The 15103-nt window shown below is 43.5% G+C and overlaps 1 protein-coding gene across 3 annotated transcripts in view; it reads left to right on the forward strand.

The window, feature by feature from the left end:
- Positions 1–13172, forward strand: part of DPP8 (dipeptidyl peptidase 8) — a 53905-nt gene extending 40733 nt beyond the window's left edge. For all 3 annotated transcript variants that reach the window (XM_044979304.1, XM_044979306.1, XM_044979305.1), the window contains exons 16-21: positions 1377–1522; positions 2214–2360; positions 3296–3448; positions 6064–6206; positions 6923–7034; positions 7970–13172. In XM_044979304.1, the coding sequence (XP_044835239.1) occupies positions 1377–1522; positions 2214–2360; positions 3296–3448; positions 6064–6206; positions 6923–7034; positions 7970–8092 (824 nt within the window). In that variant the 3' untranslated portion in view covers positions 8093–13172. The remainder of the gene's footprint in view (positions 1–1376; positions 1523–2213; positions 2361–3295; positions 3449–6063; positions 6207–6922; positions 7035–7969) is intronic.
- The last annotated feature ends 1931 nt before the right edge of the window (positions 13173–15103 follow it).

The raw sequence follows: 15103 nt of genomic DNA on the forward strand, positions 1-15103 counted from the left end.
GTCATTTAGGCGTTGAGTTAAAATCTGCTGTACATCCGGAGCCACGCTGAGGGACTAATGGAGTGATTCGTAACATACACTGATGTGACAGAGCTGAATTTGGCTCGATGTGCTGTACTTTGGTCAGAAGATGATTTTTCATCAAGTTGCTGCTTCTCTACCAGCTGCCTGCGTGCAGGAGGGGGAGTCTCAGTTCTGATTCAGAAGCACAGATCATGCTTCCGACATGCCTCACCCAGAGTTCCTTAGCCACTGTAACTGTAGGAAACTACCCGAGGCAGAACAACATCTACACTGTGCCATAGGGATCTGAATTAAAATGTCTCATTCATAGAGAACATGGGCTGATTGCATACTACTTTTTTTTTTTTTTTTTTTTTTTTTGGTGACACACGAAGTTTTCTCTTTCATAATCATCTTAAATGTATTTTAGAAGCAGGTGATTCCAATAGTGCCCCACTCTCCCCTGCAGAAAAATCAGCTCAGTTAAGGGAGTCTTGTCCAGCTGTAGCTTCTGTTCTGGGACCAGAGCTAGCTAGCTCAAGTGGCGAGCACATTCTGTGAGTGCAGTGTAGACCTCCACAAAGGGTGGAAGAGTTCACCTTTGGCCCTGCTGGGGTTGCTGAAACCTTCCTAGAATGCATCTAGCATGGGATCCCTGCCTCAGAACTTGTTTGTGAATGAGACCCTTACTAGCCAGTAATGGGCTTAATGAAAACCCACAGATCCAAACATCCCTGAACTCTGGGAGGGTTTGGATCTGTGCTGGACCTACGTGGTGCAGACACTCCAGTGCTAAGTGTGCTGTAGACAAAATTAAACCCCTTCCCCTCCCTCCTGTAGTGCCAGCTTCCTCTCAGTGACTTTTTAACACAGTTCTTGGGAGATGGGGGATCTGGAAGAAACTGCATTAGAACTATGCCAGAAACACGTATGTACATGAGGAACAAAACTTTAATGGTGGACTCTTCAATCTAGCGGACAAAGGTGTACATGATCAAATGGCAGGGAATTGACGCTAGACAAATTCATACTAGAAATAAGGGGCCAATCTTTAACATTGAGGGTAATTAACCACCAGAACGACTTATCAAGGGTTGTGGTGAAGTCTTCATAACTGACAGCTTTTAAATCAAGATTAAATCTTTCTCTGAAAGATGTGCTGTAGTTCAAAAAAGAATTAATCCAGGGAAGTCCTATGGCCAGTGCTATACAGGAGGTCAGATTAGATGATCATAGTGGTCCCTTCTGGCCGTAAAACACATAACAATCCTGCCTCATGCTGGCATCATCTCTAGTTGTAGGCAGGGCTGTGAGCTCCCACTGTCCATCAGATCCTTGTTAAAATGGGCCCATTTCTTCTTGCCTGCCTGCAGGTCCTCTTCCGGACTACATTCCCCCAGAAATCTTCTCCTTTGAGAGTTCCTCAGGCTTTACACTGTATGGCATGATGTACAAACCTCACCACCTGCAACCTGGGAAGAAATACCCCACTGTCCTCTTCATATACGGAGGGCCTCAGGTGAGTGCAGTGTAAAGAGGCTAATAGAAATACCTGCTAATTTTTGTCTCTTGTACTTACTATTCCTGAGATGGGATTGTGGTGGGGATTAACCCTGACTGACCATGAAACAGACTTAAAGCATTTTCTGTAACTTAATTTTACTGGTGTGGGAGAAATGCACAGCATCTTCAAGGTAGTAAGGCTGGAGGAATAAATCTAATGTGGGACCGCAGTCCTGCAAAATCACCATGAGGATTTACCATCCCCCGTACAAAATGATTCACCTGGGTCCTGGAAAACCCAATATTTCATATACCTGGGAGCAGGGAAAAACTCTCCTCAGATGAGGGGGATGAGTAGAATTTTGGAAGGCTGCCGTGTAGCACTGAACCTGATCTGTGATTCTCAAGGGGAAGATGTTGGGGAGAACCGCTTGGCTCTTACCCCTGCAAAGGAGAACTCGGTACCTCTACACATGTTCCTAAAGAGAGGTGCGAAGCCAAGGGGCCTGGATTTGTTACAGCCCCCACAGTGAGGGGGTAAATTTTGTGTGTGCGTGACTTGAGCTGAGACACTGGGGACGGCACCAAACAATCCTGAATCGGATTAAGAGATGAGCAGTCAATTTGGTAGCTTGTAGCCCCTTGTACTTATTTCCAGTGGTCTATCTGGTGTCGCTCTGTTAATATTTCCAGTTGTCTTTTTCCAGGTGCAGCTGGTGAACAATCGGTTTAAAGGAGTCAAGTATTTTCGCTTGAACACACTGGCCTCGCTGGGTTACGTAGTTGTTGTAATTGACAACAGGGGGTCCTGCCACCGAGGGCTTAAGTTTGAAGGTGCCTTTAAATACAAAATGGTAAGTGGTGGGGATGTATGCCAGTGTCCCAACGTGGTTCTGAGCAATGCAGCCTGCTCCTTGGCCTTTAGATGGGGAGCGAGTCTTGGTGAGTCATCCTACGGAAGAAGGCTAACGAGCTAGCTTGCCTTAGTGCTCTGGCAGTGATTCCAGTGCTTCTTACGCAAAACTGTAGAGTGTTCTACTCCCTGGGCTTGTGAGGGGGATGGACACATCCAACCGGTATGGACCTGGGGAGGAAAACTGATAGCGAGAGAGGATATAAAATATAAGGCGTATAACCGCATCTGCTTCAGGGTATAAGCCAACCTCTGACATGGGTGAGTTAGTCCCTAACTTTCCATTGTGGTCTTTCTGAACCTGCTCCCGCTGGCCATGCAAAGGTGGGATACCTTCAGACAGATGATGGATCGCTCCACTATGGGGCCTGGCAATTCCTAGGGTCCTGTTTGTAGAGGAAACCAGCTCAGCCCCGAGCTCTGGAGGGGAAGGAAGTGCCAAATTTGTGTTGCTTTGCAGGGATGATGAGCACGTGTTTTGAGGGGGGCAGTTGTGCCAGTTTGATGCACAGAGCCAGAATCTGGCCCTAGATATTGTAGAGGAATTTGTCTCTGAGGTTAAGTCAGTCCCCTTTCCCCAAACAAGAACAGCACAGACCAGAACACCACACGTACGAATGTTTCCCATGAGGAAGCTGAGTGGGGTGGTGGGAAGGTGTCCTTACATATACTTACCTACATGTCCTCTGGGGAAGGGACAATACTTTGGTTCCATGTTTGTACGTGCCCAATGGGGGCCCAGTCCTGGAATGGGGCTCCTAGGTGGTACTGCAATAGAAATCATTAATCATCATGTGCAAAGCTGATTGTTGTTTGGAAACTCTGAGAATCCTTTTGTCAAGAACTAACCAAAAAAAAAAAATCTTTATCCAACAGGGTCAAATAGAAATTGACGACCAAGTGGAAGGGCTGCAGTATTTAGCATCCCAGTATGACTTCATTGATTTAGACCGCGTTGGCATTCATGGCTGGTCCTATGGAGGATACCTGTCTCTGATGGCATTAATGCAGAGGTCAGACCTCTTCAGGGTACGTTAATGTATCGTGGGCTTATCTCTGTGGCACAGGAAGGATGTTTCTTAATCAGATTATATCTCCATGTCCCATGTGTTTGTAGATACAAAGACTTTTGAACTGTAAACAGTGAGTGCTATGCTTGTGCAAAATAGTCTGGTTTTTATTTCACCCCAAGATACAAACAGTGGAGGGGCATTGGACATAACAGAGTTACCGCAGAGTAAATTTCCATTTCCAAAGTACATTTCTACCTGGTGTGGACCTGAAAATATTTCAATTCAAACTTTTGTACTTAGATATTTTTTTGAACATAGACAATATTCACTATGTTACAAAATTATTGCTTTCAAATTCAAGATACCGTATATTTTTAATCTGAGTTTCAGGATATATTACAGTAAACAGATATGACTCTGTGTGACCTTGAATAAGTCATTTTGTTTTACCGTCTGTAATACAGGAATGGTATGTTCCTATACCATAGCATATTGTGAATGTCAGTTAGCGATTGCAAAGCAGTTAGGCTTTGTTTGCTCAGAGATTTTGTCTCTGTATAACTGTTGGTTGCAGCATGAGAATTTTTTTTTTTAAACAGTTATAGTTATACCAATGCATCTCCTAGTGTGGACTCAGTTATACTGGTATAGCCAATTATTCCCCTTCCAATACAGGATTAGCTATGCTAGTGTAAAGCACCTTTATACTGGTATAACTGTGTCCACACTAGCGATGTTATATACTTTAGACTGGTATTGTTAAAGTGATGCTTCTTTGTCTAGACAAGGCATTAGAGCAGGGGCGGGCAAACTTTTTGGCCTGAGGGCCGCATCGGGTTTTGTAAATTGTATGGAGGGCCGGTTGGGGAGGGGGTCGTGGCCTGGCCTCCACCTCCTCCCTCCCCGTTCCCTGACGGCCCCCTTGGGACCCTGGCCCCATCCACACACCCCATTCCCTGTTCCCTGACCCCTGCCACCACATCCAACCCCTCCTCTCATTCCTGACAGCCCAGCCCCATCCAACCACCCCTTCTCCCTGTCCCCTGACTGCCCCCGACACCCCGCTGCTCCATCCAACTTCCCCCTCCTTCCTGACTGCCCCCCCGGGATCCCTGCCCCCATTCAACCCCCGTGTTGTCCCCCCCGACTGCGCCGACCCTTATCCACACCCCTGTCCCCTGACCACCACCTCAAACACCCATGCCCTCTATCCAAACCTCCTTGCCCCCTTACTGCGCTGCCTGGAGCACCGGTGGCTGGCAGCACTACAGCCGCGCCGCCCAGCTGGAGCCAGGCCATGCCACCCCCACTACGCAGCACAGAGCACCGGGTCAGGCCGGGCTCTGCAGCTGCGCTGCCCCAGGATCTCCCAGCGCTGCCGCCCAGAGCATTGTGCCGGAGGCGGAGCAAGCTGAGGCTGCGGGGGAGGGAGGACAGCAGGGGAGGGGCCGGGGGCTAGCCTCCTGGGCCAGGAGCTCGGGGGCCGAGCAGGATGGTCCCGCGGACAAGATGTAGCCTACGGGGCCATAGTTTGCCCACCTCTGCGTTAGAGGTTCTTAGATGAAAGGTGCTAAAGAAGTGCAAAATACAATTATAATTGTTGATTTTTGTGTCATACTAATAGTATGCATTTTGTTCTTTGTGGCTCTTCTTGCTTCATTGCAATGTGTAAAGCAGGCCTGAAAGACCTTTAAAATATTTTTTAAGGTAAAATAAATATTTTAATGTCAAGTCTCTTTCCTGGCTTTGTTGGCGGTCTTCCCAGGAGCATACTGACATGTGGCGTGGTAGCTATCTAAGCCCTTAACTGAAGAGACTGGGGTTGTCAAATCCTGGAGAGCTTTTTCTTCCAGGTATCTGTCAGGCATTTGGTGGATGGAGGTATTGCAGACAAAAACCAGACCTTTCACTGGTCTCAATGACAACCGCTTCCCCTCTCCCTCGGGTTTCACTTCTTCAATGTAGTTCCTTGTTCATCCAAAGGGCCTTCAAGGACGAACAGGGTTTGAATTTCTAATGCAAGTCCTTTTCTATGCTGGTATGGTCATTCCAGTATAGCTAATGCGGATGCAATTATATACGTCTAAAAGTGCTTATCCTGGTACAGCTTATGCTGGTTTGGGGAGCTGGTATAATGTCAGTGAAAGATCAGTTCCCCTCTTCCCGCAACCAACGTAGCTATGGTGGTAAAACTTGTATGTGTAGACCAAGCCAAAGAGAGGCTTTTGGTGCCAGAGCCTGTGCTGGTGTAAATGGTTGTAGAGCCATGGATTTCAATGGAGCCATGGTGAGTTATACAAGCGGAGTCTCTGGCCCTGTGTGTGTGAGAGGGAGGATGAGAGATGCTCCCCGCTCCCCTCCGGTGCCTTTTCCAGGTCACTTAGGTTGGAAAAGGTGCTTTGTTGCTTTGTGTTGGGTCATTAAATTACCATTGCTTTTTATTTTTGATTGGTTACCTTATTGCCAATGCCTTTCAGAGCAGGCTTTATCATTGCATTGGTTTCTTTTCGGAGTTCACATAAATATCCGTGGGCGTTATGTGCCTCCTTTGGGCGATCACAGTTGGACGTTGTTAGTAGCTGTGCTGCCTGTATCCCTTTTTTATGCCGATGATCCTGTTGGAACTTCCAGGTTGCCATTGCTGGAGCGCCAGTCACACTGTGGATATTCTATGACACGGGCTACACAGAGCGTTACATGGGACATCCTGATCACAACGAGCAGGGATATTATCTAGGATCAGTGGCCATGCAAGCGGAGAAGTTTCCTTCAGAGTAAGTTCAGTGCCTTCTCTCCCCTGCCCCCTGCCAGTGACATTCAAACCTACACCCACATTTTTATTTCCTAGTTCTTGGCAATTAAATGCTGAAACCATAAATGCCAGTATTAAAACACCATGTAATAAACTTGAATGAACATTTGCATAATTACAGCCCTTCCAAGTAATCCCTTTTATACTGGGTGTAATTAAAGAATATCTCTTATGCATAAAGAAATGGCAGACATAACTTCAATTATGTAATTAGCTCCTCAGTCTGAGCTGCATTGAACTAGGCAAAAAGTTGTATTTGATAAAAATGCTTTATCCTAGTGGTAAGGGCATATCTGTATGTGTGTGTTTAGAATGCAAAGATATTGCTATGTCCTGCTAAGGAATTAGTGTCCAGTGGCGATTTGAGCGCATATAAACCAATTTTAGTATCCCCGCTCAAAAATGTTTCTGGGGAGGTTAAAGTAGATATGCAAATATAAGGCCCAGTCCTGATTTGTATATGCAAAAAACTCCCAGGGAAGGAAAGCCTGGCATTGGAAGCCAGTGGTATTCCTGCCTGAGAGCAGTCTGCAGAATTGGGCCATTTGTTTTGCAATGCTTAAACCAAAAGGAGTGTTTCTATAATTAATATTTTTGTAAGGGACTCGCACGGTTTGCAGAATGACTGACTGGAAAATTCCAGGAAGCACCTAAACGTTTTTCTCCTGCCTTTCTCAGACCACACCGTCTGTTGCTGCTGCATGGCTTCTTGGACGAGAATGTTCACTTTGCACACACAAGTATATTGCTGAGTTTTTTAGTGAGGGCTGGAAAACCATATGATTTACAGGTAAGTGGTTTCTAAACTGTGAGAACCTGAATATGAAGATGATACAGCTCTGCTTTGGTTTGTGGTAGGGCTGAGGAAACCCAGGCTGGAACACATGAAGTGTATTTGATCTGTTGTGGATCATAAACATCTAATGACGAGACTGGGGGATTAAGAGCCTACTCTAAAAACTGAATGTTTTTTCCACATCCAGCTCAAAATTAATATCAGGATGGACAGTGAAGTGTGTTAACATTTGGTTTAGCCATTTGGACTCATTTGTGTTTACACTTGCTGTGGATTTGGAAGAGGAAGGAAGTAGTTGTAGGTTTTTTCCCCATCAAGTTCTGTTCTATAGATAAATAAGAATATTGTAAAAGGGAAAGTTCTCCTTTGAGTGCTGGGATTTTGGGGTTTCAATCCCTGCACCAAGAAGAAAACGTAGATGTTCCCTAACCATGCTGCTCGACCGTCCAGCCTGCTGCCCTGCTCTTGGGGGTGGCAGGCCAGACACATACTCAGCATCGACCTGGTTCTAGCTCTTCCCTCTCTCCCCTTCACCCTTCCATCAAAGAGACGGGGACAGTTTTATTTGGTATTTTTTATTGCAACAAAAAATGTTCAAGTCGCATATTGATCCAGTATTTTACTATAGAGACTAATGGTTTCCCTGCAAATGGGTTTCTCTAGATCCTGGGTTGCCTCCACCCTCCCTTTTTTTATTGCTACTTGGGAGAGGGGTGCTGAATCTCTCTCTCCTCCCCCTCATTCCCCCCCCCCATTGTAACATGGAGGTCAGGATGTGGAAAGGGCCGAGAACCCCTGCTCCATATCAAACATGCTTCTCTAATCTCTCACACAGGTCCTTGCACATCATTAACCCGTGTCAGGGAGCTGGTATCAGAGCTGCTGTTAGCCAGTTGTGTGTGTTCATGACTCTTTATTTTCTATTTTAGATTTACCCTCAGGAAAGACACAGCATAAGGGTCCCCGAGTCTGGAGAGCATTATGAACTCCATCTGCTGCATTATCTGCAAGAGAATCTTGGCTCTCACATTGCTGCCCTGAAGGCAATGTAATTGTGACCTCTGTGGAACTCTGATACACTGGCTGCTTAACCAAATGAGGAAACTGATCTTTAGAGAAAATAGAATAGAATGTTGCATTTTGGTGCCTGCCACATCTGCACACACGCGCACACACAGACACTTTTTTTTAAAGTAAACTAGGTGCCATACAAGGAAACTACAGTACAATGGCCTAATAATTTTTAAAATGGAAATAAAATCAAATGTCTGTGGCATGCAGCAGTACCATGCAAATTCTTTTGGAAGAAGCTGAAAATTCAGTAACACATTTCCACCACACCATATCTTCACCATCTGAAAACACTGAGCTGTGCGAGTCTAATTGGTGTATTTTTTTACAGTGTGTTTCTCAGTTTCTTACAAGGTGGTAATGGATGATTCACTCACTCATGGCAAAAATCTGTCTGGTTACAACTTGGATAGCATTTAAAAATGTAATGTGTAATAGTTTATGCATCATGCAAGGGATTAGGATGCTCATTAGGAATTAGCTGCACATTAGACACATTATATAACCAGACATTGGGGATAATTTATTTTGAAAAAGAAACACTTTTTTTAGCTGCCTCCTGAAGAAGATTATAATTTGGTTTTAACTAAGATCAGGCCAGTTTTTTCAGTGAGCTCATCTCTGTGTAGTACAAATCTTGCTGCTTTTTTCTTTTGTAGTGTGATAAACAGCTTGTACCTGATTTCACACAGGGAGGTGAAAAATGTATTTTACAATAACATGGGCAGAAAAGTTAGCCTTGTATGCTGAGACACAAACTAGTTTTAAGCCAAACAGCTGAAACTCGGTATATTTCTCATATTTTAAAAATACAGCCTATTCCCAGGGACTTTCTCCCAATGTGTATTTTGGAGCTGTTTTCAAAATACTTTCCTATCTCAGCAGGTGGGTGTATAAATATTCCCCCACTAAGATTTTAAAATTCCAACACCTAAGTGCAAGTGTCCACTGGGGAGTTGGTAAGATGGGGGTCTATCAACACTACGTTGAAGCAGTGCAAATGGTGTTTTATTACATTTTTTGTTGTCATTATTCTAGCATTATTCTCAGATCAGTGTTGAGAAAGTTTATTGTCCTTGTCACCTTGCTCCCATGTATATATACACACATACACAGACTCCATCACCCTTGAGCCATCTCTAGCACTGCGGTGTAGCATAATCATATGCTGTCCTCCGAGAGAAACCCTTGTCTGTGTTGCTTAAGGTAATGCTGCTAGAACCTAGCACCCTGCAATGTAAAATCACATTAAAGCACGATTTTCTTTGCTAGTGTGGTTTTAACTGTGATATGGACTTGGCTGAAAAACGTGAAGTGTTTGAAAATACTTTTAACTTTCAAAATGTTGCTTAAAATAGAACTCCATGGTCAAATTATTACTTTTAAACCAGAAAACTGTGCCTGGGGTTTCTGTGTTAGCTTCCCATCATTTTTAGGTACTTTCTTTTAAAAAACCAAGAACTTTTTCCCTTCTATTTTGATGCTACAGAGAGAGAATCAGAGCAAGATTCTTTTAATCTTTTGAAATCTGGATGCCCTGTGGCTTGTGTTCCTACTTGAAATACCCCAAATATTGTAGCAATGTGCTTTAATAACTTGTGTAGGTGTATAAATGATCAGCGGACCCTAGAACTCTAACATTTAAAACAATAGGCCCTGACTTTGGTGTTCGTGACACTGGTATTAATTGGGAATAACTCCACTGGAATCAGTGGAATCACCTGGATATAGGAGCTGTGTAAGAGACAGCAGAATCAGGTCCATTGGCTTATGCTAAAGGTAGTCAAAGCAAACACACTTCCTGTAAGCATATATGGTGTTTTTTTGGTTTGTTTTTTCCCCAGATCTCACACAATTATTCTGAATTGGACTGATGATATTTAAAGTCCTGTAATTTACACCAATAGCATATGGAAAATAGGTTTATAGGTTTTTATTTTGGGGAACTGGGGGAATGTAAGGGGCCCAATGCCTACACAGTCTTCTCTGTACCAACAATAGCGAATTATTGTAACTGAAGTGAATTCCCTTCAGAAAAAGCCGGCGTTTTCAGCCATCCTATGGCATGTGCTGTAGTTAGTATTTACAGACAAGCTGGTACATTGATAAGCTTGAAGAATAACAGTGTGCCAGTTAGTATAAAAACTACAAATTTGTTACTATGGTATCCCACCTGGTTCTTTACGTATTTATGCTGAGGTGTATATATGCATATATCTATGGGCATATCTACGCAGCAAAAGAAAACCCAGGGTAGCAAGTCTTAACAGCCCAGGTGAACTGACTCAAGCTTGCACCGCAGGCTAACAATAGCAGTGCGGACATTCAGGCTTTGGACTCTGGGACTCACACCGCAGGTTCTTTTGTTGCTGTGTAGACGTCCCCTGCGTCAGTCCATATATATGTATATGTATAAAATAACACATGGATGGTATCACATTTTCCAAGGTTGTTTATATTTTGTTCAATGTTAAATTAACTGGCGTTTGGGGGTGTATTTTTGTTCCTCCTCCAGAGATTCTCTTGAATATAAATGTGTATGATTCTGAAGTAAAAATCAGTTCTTTTGTACAGAACGGCCTCTATGGAACAGTGCTTACAGCAAAGGCGGAATTAAATGCGATTCTGGTAATCAGATCTAGATTTTGGATTAGCACTGAACATAACATTGCTTACATGTAACTTTTTAATAATGCATTCTCTTTATTTTAATATATATCAGAAAACTATTAAAGTACCAAGTATGTCCTCTGTTTTGCAACATAAATTATGTTTTCCTTTTCTACAAAAATAATTTCCTTTACAGCTATCAGGCACTTTAAAACTCCATGTTTTCTTTCATTGTGAAAATGCTGGAAGGATTTACTATCAGTATTTCAGATTTCTGTACAAAGGATGCTTGCCACATGTAACGGTAATGAAAGGTATATCCCATAGGGTCTGATCCAGCTCCCATTGACGATAATGACTGAATTCCTGTTTTATTTAAAGGGGCACAATCAAGTCCACAGGGAATGAGCACTGCCTTGTGAAATACTAAGTGAGAGTCCATCAAAACTGGAGATGCTGCTCACTAGATAAGAATACTATATCCTGCTTGGTCTTGGAGGGACGAGCCACAGCTAAGATCAGCAGTTCTGCACCTATTGCCAACTGTAAGCCAGTCTTCCTATGCTACAGTTCAATATCAGTCCGGAGTACTGTGTATGATGGCAGTGTCACTGCGGTATCAGTCCGGAGTTTGATGGCAGTGTCACTGCAGTATCAGTCTGGAGTACTGTGAATGATGGCAGTGTTACTGCAGCATTTTGGATGCTTGGAATTGCCTAAATCCAAGTCCAAAATCTCTGGACTGGTGAGATGGCATTTTCACCCAAGAGGAGTTGAGTTGCCCGTGATATTTTATGTTTGGATTTATTTTAAATTGTTTTTGTTTGTGGACTTACTTTCAAAATGGCCAAGTTGTAATGTTACTTTAAATGTTAAGCAGCGCTTGTGAACTCCCTAGGCAGGAAGTATGAGAACAGACTATTCCATGGAGGAGAGATCACCACCTTGCCCCACGAAATAAATCCCTAGCTGGGGATGTCTACATGGGGATAAGAAAACGCCTGGATGGCCCAGGTCAGCTGACTCAGGCTCATGCGGCTTGGGCTCCGTGGCTGAAAAATTGCTGTGTACATGTCAAGGGTCCCAGAGCTTGAGCTCCAGCTTGAGCCCAAACGTCTACACAGATTTTTAGCACTGCAAGCTTGAGCCAAATGAGCCCACAGGGTTTTTTTATCCCTGTGTAGACATACCTCTTGAGTTCAGCGGGGTTACTCCCAGCAATAACCACTACACCGAGCGGTATATGATAGCAAGAGTGGGCCCTAAATGTTGAATGTAAATCTCTTTTCTATGGCTGCAGGTATCTTTGCATCTTACCACCCAATCCTGTGATTAATAAAATTAAACATTTAACTTTTGCTGAAAAACAATAGAGCATTTATTAAAGGCTGGGTTTTGACGACTGAGGGACTAGTGGTGTTGAATAGGGATGCCAGTATACATATCTTTTCTGACTGTTTTCATTGTTTGGAATAGTGTTCGGTTGGCTTCAGTGGGGACAGATTCTATGGTGTAATGTTTTGAAGTGCTTTCCATTACTTAAGGCAATCTTCCTTTTAATAAAGAATAGGAGGGAAGGCAGGGAACATTTTAGATTGGGGCAAATAATCTGCATTTTTTCCACATTTCTAAATATATCGTTTGTATTCATATATATATTACTCATTACCTAAAACAACTTCATTTTTATAAACTCCGTTTACTGTCCAATATTAATGAAACAATTAATTCTGATCAGCATGTGAAGCTTTGAAAATAAATTACCTTAATTATACTAAAATGGAAAATGTATTCCCTGCTAATAGGGGCATTTGGGAATAGTGTTAGCAAAGACTTTCCGGATGGGCTTGACGCGTTGAAGATTTAACTCTTTAGAACTGTGTATGTGTGGTGTGTTGCATCTAGCAAAGAATCCAGCTGTGACATTAACCGACAAAATAGGGTCCTGAGACAACCTGTCAGAGTAAAATAATTGATTGTGTTTCTTGCTGAGCATTGTGTTCCATGTGGAGAGCAGTATGTTTTGCTGCTAGCATGACACTGAATATTGAGAAGGCAATGACAAGGTGGGGGAAAATCAGCCAGATTAGAATATGCCTTGAATTGCCTGTTTACTTGAGTTACCAGACCCCTGTCAATACAAGTCCTGTATCCGCTGGGGTGCTTTGGGCTGCCCTTCTGAAAGGACAGGTCTTTCTGTGGTTTTTACTTTGATGTTCTGCACAGTAGAAGTTCAGGTGTTTAATTGAGAACATGAAGTGCCTGCTGTTTAAGCGTTGACTTGTATTAACAAAATTGCATGTCTCACACCCAGTGGGTTTCCCTCCATTTCTAGCTACATGGCTTTTAATCATGTCAAGTGGAAACATTAGTTTTGCTGCGTTTTATTACAAATCCTTTTTGTTGCAATAAAGATGCTGCTAAATAAATTGAACTAAATGTTTTTCTATTTTTAACTGTCTCTTTTCTTGATTTAGTGGCGTTTGTTTAAGAGTATAATTAAGTCCCCACACTCCGATTCCACCCTGGAGAGTGGCAGTGATGTAAAGTGTGTGAGCGTATTAAATTCTAGTGATTTTCTTATCTTCATCTGTGACTAGGTAAATCAATGTAAATAGGAGGATTGGCACGTGCTTGGATTAACTACAAAGTGTTTTCTGTCGGGACAAAAAGCGAATGAATTCAGTTCTCCTGTGCCAATAGATTCTGTTAACTGTGCAGTTAACAGCCCTGGCTAGCCACCAGTTGGTGCTGCAGCACAGGGTATGGTGCGTCATTAGTCATGTTAAACACAATGGGCCAGATCCACAGCTGTTGTCAACTGGCACAGTTCCATTGCTAATTTACATCAGTTCAAGATCTGGCCCAATATGGGAACTGAAAGCCAACAGAAAGACTTGCTGGAGCCTGATTCTGGTCTTGCATGCATAACTGTGTATGACTGCATCCTGCCGAATCTGATCTGCAGGCGTGACAGCCAGTGATTGTAACTTGGATGCCTAGTACACTGAGCATCTGCATGTCAAGGGTTTGAATTTGGCGACAGATCTTGTAGGGCATAGAAGGTAGCAATGGGGAAAGACATGCTGCACTTTGCAAGTGGATGACTTGAGGGGACGCCTCTGCTTTTACGCTGACACTACACTTGGGCTTAGCCAAAATAGTTCAAGCTCTCTGGGGTCTTCCCTTGATGTCTGGGGATTTTGGTAGTTTCTTATTAAGGCTAAAGAGTGAAATGTGTAATTACCTGTGCAGCAAGAGGAGAACATTCCCTTCCTTCGGGAAGGCTTCCTCCCCTTTAGCTTTTTGGAGTCTCAGCCACCAAAAAATGCACTGCCCCACAGAACCCACTATAGCATTTGTGGGCTGCCTGGTCTCAGGGGCTAACTTTTTCCCTGGCCTCTGCACAGTAATGGTGTATATCTGTAGGGGAAGGCAAGGAAATGCATTGACTAAGCTTGGAACCCTCCCCAACATGTCAATACGATCGCTGGCTGGGGATCAGAGAGAGAGAGAGGAGCAAATATAGGCCCTCTTCAGAACTCATTTAAACACTTGAAAACCTGGAAACAACTGTGCAGAATCTTTCAGTGCTCTGGCTGGTCAGGGGAGGTCTACTTGCACCAATCTCAGGCTTTCGGGGTGGGGGGGACACTAGGACACATGAGCCAAATAACCCTCCCCACATTTCTGCTTTACAGCTCTATAGGGAAGGGAGCCCTGCACCTAAAGTAGTGCCGCACCTACAGGTTTAAACATTTTCCATGGGTTCCCCTGCCCTCTTAAAGGATGCCACAAAAATGGATTGAGGGGGCAGGAGGCGCGTCGTCTCTGAATATAGACACTCTGGTTTTATTTACCCCTTCATTCCAGAGTTCTGTTACCCACATTTTAAAAAAAAATCCTTCCACTGTGGTGGTTTTTAGGAATTAAGGGGTTAATTAATGAGTGTGTCACCCTGTAAAAAAGTGTGTTACAATTCTCCTTGTAATCATCACTTTGTTCCCTGTTTGTACAATCTATAGCATAATAGGGCCCTGATCCCTGACCGTGGCCCACAGATGCTACTGCAATATAGCTAACAAGAATTGTAACAGTGACACCCAGCTCTTAGAATCCTGTAGCCTGTGGCACCTGCTAATATATTAGCTGCTGCTTTAAAGCTGAGCTGTTTAGATTTTTTTTTTAAATTACTACAGCTCAGGGAGAAGGTGGCTTCACCAAGTGCTGCTATATTGTAGGCTGTTATAGCAAAAAAGCAAAAAAAAAAAAGTACCTTTTATGAGAGTATTTATGGCCTCGTTACATGTTTAGCCATTCAGAACTGGGCAGCTGCAAAGATTTATGCTCTGTGTTTACAGCTGGCTACAAAACTGCTATTG

Source organism: Mauremys mutica, chromosome 11 (genome assembly GCF_020497125.1).
Source record: "Mauremys mutica isolate MM-2020 ecotype Southern chromosome 11, ASM2049712v1, whole genome shotgun sequence".
NCBI classification, from domain to species: Eukaryota; Metazoa; Chordata; order Testudines; family Geoemydidae; genus Mauremys; species Mauremys mutica.